This window comes from Muscardinus avellanarius, assembly GCF_963383645.1.
Source record: "Muscardinus avellanarius genome assembly, chromosome: 9".
Lineage (NCBI taxonomy): Eukaryota > Metazoa > Chordata > Mammalia > Rodentia > Gliridae > Muscardinus > Muscardinus avellanarius.
The window spans coordinates 27,581,171-27,590,963 of NC_137795.1; the positions used below are offsets into that span (position 1 = coordinate 27,581,171).

Below are 9,793 nucleotides of genomic sequence, written 5' to 3' on the forward strand. Positions count from 1 at the left end.
GGCTGTCCTCCAAGAGCACACGGTGGAAAGGAGGTGGAGGGGGTGGTTGCACACTGGAGAAGTTAGACACACTGCCTCAGCCAGACAACCGAGGCCAACGTCAACAGTGAGAAGTCCTGGGAATAGCATGTGCCCTTGATATGATGAAAACGGTAAAACGGCCCTTTACCTTGGTAACCTTCCTCCCCCAAACATCTGACCCCAGTCGAATCACAGGGAAAATATTAGACATCGCAACTGAGGTGCATTCTACAAAACACTTGACCAGTACTCTTTAGAACTGTCAAGGTCATTAAGAACAAGGAAGCTGGGCCTGGTGGCACATGCCTGTAATCCCAGTATTTGGGAGGCTGCGATAGGAGGATCACAAGTTCAAGGACAGCCTCAGGAAGTAGTGAGACTCTAATCAACCTAGCGAAAACCTGTTTCAAAATAAAAATAAAATAGGTCTGGGAGTGCAGCTCGGAGGTAGGATGTCTCTGGGTTCAACCCCCAATTCCTAAAACACATACACACAGACACACACACACACACACACACACACACACACACACACACAACAAGGAAAGTCTGAGAAACTTTTAACTCAAGAAGAGCACTGGCGGCATGGTAACTCAATGTAATGTGGTGGTACTAATCCCAGTACTTGGGAGGCTGAGACAGGAGGATTGCAGGTTCAAGGACAGCCTCAGCAACTTAGGAAGACTTAAGTAATCTAATGAGACCCTGTTCAAAAAATAAAAAGGGCTAGGGAATAAAATGTCCCTGAGATTACTCTCCATTACCAACACACACACACACACACACACACACACACACACACACACACACACACAGTAATGCGGTATCCTGGACAGGATCCTGAAACAGAAGAGGCACATTAGGTTAAAACTAAAAATGTCTGAATAAAGTATAGAACTTATTTAATTTTTAGAGAAGGTTTGTTTTACATTTATTTATGCATTTATTTGTAGTACTGAGAATTGAACCCAGGAGCATTCTACCTCACTGAGTTGCTGAGTCTGGCCTCAAACCTGTGACCCTCCTGTCTCAGCCTCCCAAGTACTAGGATTGCGAGCATGTGCCACCATGGCTGTCTTGTTTTTATTTTTAATGGATACATAATTAAACAAATTCATATTGTATACTGCTGTTTTTGTATATTTATTTATCATACAGTGATTGAATCAGGGTGATTTGCTTACTATCATCCAAACATTTATTGTTTCCTTGTGGCAAATACTCAAACTCTTCTAGCTGTTTTGAAATGGATATTGCATTGCTGTTGACGGTAGTTGCCACGGAACACTAGCACTCACTCTCTTACTGTAACTTTCTACCCATCTTTCCTTCTGCTGTCCTCTCCCCAATTTTGTCGCCATTCTTCTTTTTTATTTTTGGTGTGCACGTGTGGTGCTTGGGATTGAACCCAGTTGTGTTCTACCTCCGAGCCACACTCTCAGCCCAGTTTTTTTTTGTATTTTATTTATTTTTGTGTGTGTGTGTGGTACTGGGGGTGGAACCCAGAGGCTTTCTACCTCCGGGCTATACTCCCAGACCTTTTTTATATTTTATTTGGAAACAGGGTCTCAATACGTTGCTGAGATCCTCAAGAGTATCTGAGGCTGGCTTTGATCCTCCTGTCTCAGCCTCCCAAGCGCGGGGATTACAAGCGTGCGCCACCACGCCCGGCTTGTTTTGTATTTTGAAACAGGGTCTCACTAAGTTGCTGAGGGCCTCAATACGCTGCTGAGGGTGTCCTTGAACTTGCAATCCTCCCGTCTCAACCTCCCAATTACTGGGATTACAGGCGCGCGCCATGGCTTGTTGACCATTCCTCTACTCTGCTTCCTCCACAGCACTCACTGCGTTCTCTCAGGTGGCCCCAGTGTCATTCCCTCGTTACTGACGGTACTGCTTGATGAAGGCTACTGTGTTTCCTATGCCTTGAGTACTTACTTGCTCTCTGGCTTAAAACAGTTTGGTCAGAAAATGGTTTAGACTTCTCCCCCACGACGTGTGTGTGTGTGTGTGTGTGTGTGTGTGTGTGTGTGTGTAAAGGTTAATGTTCTTTTTTTTTTTTTTTTTGCTATACTGTGGATGGAACCCAGAGGTGTTCTACCTCTGAGCTACTATTTTTTTTTTTTTTTTATTCTTGAAACAGGGTCTAACAGCATTGCAAAGGGCCTCACTAAATAGCTGAGGCTGGCTTCGAACCTGCGCAGTCCTCCTGTCTTAGAATCCTAAATGCTGGGATTACGTGTGCCACCACCCCCGGCTTTAATTTTTATTCTCTATTTTGAAACAAGGTCTCACTAAGTAGCTGAGCCTGTCTGCGAACCACAGTCCTCCCGTCTCAGCCTCCCAAATGCTGGGATTACCCGTGCGCCACCACGCCCAGCAGGTTAATGGTATTTTGATGCTAAGATTTGGATGCTAGGTGAGCTTATTGCTTTGGCCCTTTCAGTGAATAGCTCCAGGAATACATGTATATGAGTGTGTGAGTGTACACACATGCATACGCATCCTGTGTATATTTTGTCATGATGCACCATTGAGCAAATAACAAAAACAACCAAAGGTGCAAAGAAAGTATGCAGCATCTTTAGTATCCACAGGTATGGACACACAGAGACCATTTGCACAGTGGAGAGCAACAGCATGCTCCCAGAAAGGCCCAACTTCCTAGATGCCCAGGCCGTCCAGAGGTCTGGACAGATCTGCCCACAAGAAGAGGAACTTCTGCTTATCACAGACTGTGTTGTGCAGTTTAGCTTCTAAACTATTCTGTGTCAGAAGCTTCTGCTTATCCCCAAAGTTCCCTTTGCAATGTTGATGTGCTAGGAAGCATGTGGAGGGCCAGGCATGCAGATTAAGGCCAGCCTTAGCAACTTAGCAAGACCTTGTTTCAAATTTAAAAAATACAAATGACTTTGGGTATAGTTCAGAAGGTAGAACGCCTCTCTGTTCAACCTCCAGTACCAAATTTAAAAATAAAAAGGTAGGAGGGATTCATACCTGCTCACTTCTGGGATGCAGAAAAGCCTAGAACATTGGTAGTGTTTCTGTGAAGCTGGTTTAGGCAAAAGTAGATGTCCCAGGAGCATCTCCCAGGGGCCAGGTTCTGTTTCAGTGAAGCTAGAGCATAACTACACTTTGCATCTTTATTTTTAATTTATCTTTTGGTGCTAGAGGAGGGGGATATCGAGCCCAGGGCTGTTCTACCACCAAGCTATATCCCCAGTCCTATTTTATTTTTAAATTTGGAAATAGGGTCTTATTAAATTGCTGAGGCTGGCCTCAAACCTGCAGTCTTCCTGTTTTAGCCTCCCAAATACTGGGATCACAGGTGTGTATCACAATGTCCAGCTACATTTTGCACTTTTCTTTTTCCTTTCTTTTTTTTCTTTCTTTTTTTTTTTTTTTTTTTTTTTTGCAGTACTGGAGATTGAACTCAGGGGCTATACCCTCAGCCATATTTTTTATTCTTTATTTTATTTTTCCTGTTTAAATTTGTTTTGGTGCATTGTAGTCATCCATCCTAATGGAGTACAAGATGGTGAAGGCACACATGCACATCACTCAGTTTGCCCTTACCCAGTTCCCGCCCCATGCCCTCCCCCTCCCTATTCTTTATTTTAAAACATGGTCTCAAGCCGGGCATGGTGACACAGGCTTGTAATCCCAGCATTCAGGAGGCTGAGACCGGAGGATCACGGTTCGTGGACAGCCTCAGCTACTCAATGAGGCCCTCTACAACTTAGTGAGACCCTGTTTCAAAATAAAGAATAAAAAAAAATAGGGCAGGTGTTGTAGCTCGGAGGTCAATGCCTCTGGGTTCCATTCCCACACCCGAAAAAAAATTAAAAAATTAAAAAAAAACATGGTCTCAGGTGCCAGGCATGCTTATAATCCCAGCATTTGGGAGGCTGAGACAGGAGGATCGCAGTTTGTGGACAGCCTCACCTACTTATGAGGCTCTTTGCAACTCAGTGAGACCCTGTTTCAAAATAAAGAATAAAAAATAGGTCTGAGAGTATAGCTCAGAGGTTGAATGACCCTGGGTTTCAAAAAAAAAAAAAAAAAAAAAACAGGGTCTCACTAAGTAGCTGAGGCTGGCTGTGATCTTGCGATCCTCCTGTCTCAGCCTCCCAAGTACTGGGATTACAGTTGTGCACCATCATGCCCGGCCTCAACAGCTTTCTTTCAATCCAACATTTAGTTATGAATAGTAAGGCTTTCTCCTTCCTGGAGGGAGGAATGTTTATTAAAATCTTCTGGTTTGTTGAGGGGGTGGCACACACTTATGTAATCCTAGTACTTGGGAGGCTGAGACTCCGAGGATCGCAGGTTTGAGAACAGCCTCAGCAAGTAGTGAGACTCTAACCAACCTAGTGAGACCCTGTTTCAAAATAAAAATAAAATAGGGCTGGGGTTGTAGCTTGAAGATAGAATGCCCCTGGGCTCAATCCCCAGGAAAAAAGAAAAGAAAATCACCTGGTTCTTGCAGTGCTCTCAGTAGACTCGTGTTTGCCCTTTCCTTCAGCCTTCCTGGTTCCCTTTTCTGTCATGGGTTTCTGTGCTGCGCTGCCCCCTGCTGTCTAGAACATGAGCCAACACCTGCTGGCTGTCAGGGGCCTCCCCGGTCTCGCCTTGGTGGGCAGATGGACCCCACTCTGCTTCCTTAGATTCTCTTTTCTGTTTTAAGCATAGATCCAGAACCCTCTTCCACTGGACATGTAAGGGTATAGTGCTGTCTGCCCAGGGAATTATTTGTAAGGCTGTGTGTCCTGTGCTGGGGGAAGACGTGTAATTCTGGGATATACAACTATACACAGCTGATGGTGACTGACATTTTGTCATGACAGGAAGAGTCTTACATGAGGAGCATGTTGAACTCTTGATGGAAGAATTCGCATTCCTGAAAAAAGAAGTGGTGGGGAAAGACCTGCTGAAAGGGTCACTTCTCTTCACAGGTCAGTTTTAGATGGGATTGCAGGCGACGGGTGAGGTCAGAAGGCCAGCTGGGCTCTCCTGTCTCTAGGATGTGAGTGAGCTTGGATTAAATTTTGCTAAGGACTTTCTGGCTCTGACCAATTTAATTTTCTCATGTTTTATGAGAAAAATATCTATTTTTATTTCTTTAACTAGTGATTTCAATCTATCTGGTAAAAGAACCAAGGTATTTTAGCCTATGAATCCAGGTTCTTTAAATACCGAATGTATAAATGGCAATAGGTGTGTGTGTGTGTGTGTGTGTGTGTGTGTGTGTGTGTGTGTTACTTGGGATTGAACCCAGGGGCTTTCTACCTTTGAGATACATCCCCAGCCCTATTTTATTTATTTATTTATTTTGGTGGTACTGGGGCTGGAAACTTTCTACCTCCGGGCTAAACTCCCAGACCCTGGGGCTTTCTACCTTTGAAATACATCCCCAGCCCTATTTTATTTGTTTGTTTGTTTATTTATTTTGGTGGTACTGGGGGTGGAAACCTTCTACGTCCGGGCTACACTCCCAGACCTATTTTTTATATTTTATATGGAAACATGGTCTCTTAAGCCAGTGAGGCTGGCTTTGAACCTGTGCGATCCTCCTGTCTCCACCTCCCAAGCGCAGGGATTACAAGCGTGCGCCACCATGCCCAGCCCCTATTTTATTTTTTATCTTGATACGGGGTCTCACTAAGTTGCTGAGGCTGACCTCAAACCTGTGATCCTCCTTTCTTAGCCTCCTAAATACTGTGATTATTAGGCATCCACCACCATGCCCAGCAAAAATAGCTTTAAATGCCATAAATGGTCATGATAGCTTGAAAAGTGAAGAAAGTAGTTATACCTTTGAACTAGTTCAGTATCAAAATTTTACAGAGTTAAGTGTTTTTCCAGTCTTCATAATCTTTGGCTGGATTGACTGCTGTTTCCAGTAGAATTTATTTCACTAACAGAACTGAATGTAATAAAAAAAAAAAAGAAAAAAGGGAGGCGCCTGTGTGAAGGTGTTTGTGTTCACCCCGAGCTTTCGCCTGTGTTTAACGCGCTCACGCCTGCGGGGCCTCCTGTCCTGAGGCTTGGCTTGCCATCCCCCCACCCCCTTCCCCGGTGGCCCCCGGGGCCCTGGGCTTCTCCCAGCTCTCATGGTGTCTGTGATTCCCCGCAGCTGCCCCCTTGGAAGAAGAGCGCTTTGGCTTCCCCGCGTTCAGCGGCATCTCTCGCCTGACCTGGCTGGTCGCCCTTTTTGGGGAGCTTTCTCTTATGTCTGCCACTTTGGAAGAGCGAAAGGAAGATCAGTATATGAAAATGACTGTGCGCTTGGAGACTGAGAGCAAAAGGTAAGAAACGGCAAGGAGCAGGAGACCTCGGGACCGGGCGGCCGCAGGGCAGCGGGAGGGCGTCCTGAGGGTGCGCGCCTGCTCCCAGCTGCAGAGAGCAGCGTGCTGCTGCAAGCAAGGAACCGCCTGTGTGTATGTCACCTCAGTTCATGCTGGCAGCGGCCCCTTAAGGCAAAGACCAACATAAGCCCATTTCCCAGTAAGTAAATGGCAGCTTACAGAACCCAAGCAGGTTTCCGTGGACATACAAGTAATTAGTATCTGCTTATTATCTATTTGTTAGCTAATTTATTAATTTATTGTGGTAAGGGCATTCTACCTCAGAGCTATACCCCAGTCCTATTTTATCCTTCTATTTTGAAACATGGCCTAAGTTGCAGAGGGCCTAAGTTGCTGAGACTGGCCACGAATCTGCAATCCTGCTGTCTCAGCCTCCCAAGTTCTGGGATTACAAGCTTGCAGCACCATACCTGGCTACTCTAAGCTTTTAAAACTAGTCATGGAGCCAGGTATAATGGTGCACGCCTGTAATCCCAGTACTTGTGAGGCTGAGATAGGAGGATCGCAGGTTCAAAACTAGCTTCAGCAACTTAGTGAGACCCTGTTTCCATATAAAAAATAAAATAGAGCTCGGGCTGTAGCTTGGAGGTAGAATGCTCCTGGGTTCAATCCCTGATATCACAAAAAAAAAAAATATATATATATATATATAGGTGATGGCACACAGTTGTAATCCCAGTACTTAGGAGGCTGAGACAGAAGAATCCAAGGTTTGAGGCCAACCTCAGCAACTTAGGGTTTTGCAACAAGGGTTTTGCATTTAATCTTTATGTCAACCCTGAAATAGGTACTATTATCACTTAGCAAACTGAGGGTCTGAGAAATTAAGCAACTTCCCCATGGACACAGAGATAATAGGTAGTTTGGTAGGAATCACATTCAGACAACCTATCCTCAGACCCCAAGCTGTGCTCTTCTCCCCAGCCATGCTCACAAAAGACACAGGAAGCTGGGCATGGTGGTGCACGCCTATAATCCCAGGACGTGGGAAGCTGAGACAGGAGGATCCCGGGTTCGAAGACAGCCTTAGCAAGTAGTGAGATTCATAAACCTAGTGAGACCCTGTTTCAAAATGAAAATAAAATAGATGTTGGTAAAATACCCTTGGGTTCAATCCCCAGTACCACAAAGGGGGAGGGACAAAATTCATAACATCAAATAAATTTTTAAAATAAGTAAAAATAATCAAAAAATGTTACCAGGTGCATTGGCTCATGTCTGTAATCCCAGCTATTTGGGAGGCTAAGGCAGGAAGACCCCAAGTGTGAAGCCAGCCTGGGAAATGAAATTTTAAAAGGGCTGTGCCTAACATGTGCATGGTCTCAGGTTTCATCCCCAGCACTGCAAAAGCTTTTTTTTTTTTTTTTAATATACTGGGGATTTAACCTCCAAAACTATACCTCCAAAACTATTTATTTATTTATTTGTGTGTTTGTTTGTTTATTTAGGGTTCGAATCCAGGGCATTCTACCTCCAAGCTACACCCCCCAGCTCTATTTCTTATTCTTTATTTTGAAACAGGGTCTCACTAAGCTGCTGAGGGCCTCACTGAGTAGCTGAGGATGATCTTGAACCTGTGATCTTTCTGTCTCAGCCTCCCAAGTACTGGCATTACAGCATGCACCACCATCCCCAGCTTTATACAGAATCTTTGAAGTAACCCCCATGCTTGATGGCAAAAGTACATGAAAGAAGCCAGGCACGGTGACACATGCCTGTAATCCCAACACTTGGGAGGTTGAGACAGGAGGATCACAGGTTCAAGGCCAGCTTTAGAAATGTAGTGAGACTCTCAGCACCCTAGCAGGACCCTGTTTCCAAATAAAACAATAACAAGCCAGGTGTGGTGGTGCACGCTTGAAATCCCAGCATTCGGGAGGCTGAGACAGGAGGATCATGGTTTGTGGACAGCCTCTGCTACTACTTAGTGAGGCTCTTTGCAACTCCGTGAGACCCTGTTTCAAAATAAGAATAAAAAATAGGGCTGGGGCATAGCTCAGAGGTAGAATGCCCTGGATTCGAACCCTAAATAAACGAACAAACACACAAATAAATAAATAAATAGTTTTGGAGGTATAGCTTGCAAGTAGAGTGTTCCTGGGTTCAATCTCCAGAACACACACACACACACACACACACACACACACACACACACACACACACACACTACAAAGGACTGGTAGAAAAGTTAGAAACACAGTCACCCATGGCCTGTGGGAGATCAGGATGTCAGAGCCACCACATTGAGCCACAGCTTCAGGAAAGATAGGTGCACGATGAGGCCCAGTGCTGGCAGACACGCATTTGCCCTTCCCTGTAACCTCCAACTTTACTCTTTGTCATTGCAGTCCGCTGACGTGGATTGAAGAGAAAGGGCCTGGTCTAAAACGGAACAGATATTTAAGCTTCCATTTCAAGTCCGGGTCCTTGGAGAATGTGCCAAATGTCGGAGTCAATAAGAACATTTTCCTAAAAGATCAAAATATATTTGTCCAGAAACTCTTGGGCCAGTTCTCTGAGAAGGAGCTGGCGGCTGAGAAGAAGCGCATCCTGCACTGCCTGGCACTTGCAGAAGAAATCCAGAAACACTGCCGCCCGCAGAAGTGAGAGGAGGGGCGGCGCCAAGATGGGCCAGAGCGTGGTGCTTAGCCAGAGCTGGCCTCGAGCTCTGATCTGACACCGAACTTGTTAGGCGCGGCGCTGGGGCAGTGTCTGGGGTCGGGGACCATGCAGTGGGATGAGGAACCTACCTTGGTGGAGCTGAGCCAAACGCTCTGTGTGCTGATTTCATTTACTCCTCCCCTGAGCCGGGGATGGCCAGGTCTGTGTCATGAACACCCTGGGAAACCTTGTTGGAAGTCACCCAGGTAATAAATAGCAGAAGTAGGCTGTAAAGCTGACCCGCGCTCTGAACCACGACCAAAGCTTACTTCAACTCCCTTCCCTGCTTTAAAGAACTTTGTTGTCCCACACAGTATTTACTGGGTGACTCCACTCGGTGCTGGTAATTCTTAAAGACCAATAAAATGTAGCCACTGCCTTTAATAATTACCCTGTCAGAAGGGAACCAGCCGCACCAGCTTGTCATTATAACAGGCCCAGGGTAAGAGCTGCGCACCGTGGACCCGGAGGAGCCTGAGAGATCCCAGGCCTGCTCTGGCTGGCGATGGGCTAGCTGTAAGGCCAGAGAGGACCTGGGCAAGGGGTGGGAGTGAGCAGCAGCTGGACAGCGCCAGGGGACGCGCTGCTGGAGCATCAGAGTGGAGGGGCCTCCAGCAGAGAAACTGGTGGGGGCTGATAAAGCATGGGGCTGCGCTGCGAGTCATGAGGCGGTGAGGGGCGCTGCCCGCTGTTACTTAACGAGGGGAGGGCGGGTGCAGCTGAGGCGCTGCCTTCAGAAGGCG

The 9,793-nt window shown here is 46.1% G+C and overlaps 1 protein-coding gene across 1 annotated transcript in view; it reads left to right on the top strand.

The window, feature by feature from the left end:
- The window catches only part of BLVRA (biliverdin reductase A), a gene marked incomplete at both ends in the record, with an annotated part of 31,763 nt that extends 22,767 nt beyond the window's left edge, over positions 1–8,996 (top strand). The window contains 3 exons of the mRNA XM_080701171.1: positions 4,869–4,976; positions 6,158–6,329; positions 8,738–8,996. Of these exons, the coding sequence (XP_080557297.1) occupies positions 4,869–4,976; positions 6,158–6,329; positions 8,738–8,996 (539 nt within the window). The remainder of the gene's footprint in view (positions 1–4,868; positions 4,977–6,157; positions 6,330–8,737) is intronic.
- Between the last annotated feature and the right edge of the window lie 797 nt (positions 8,997–9,793).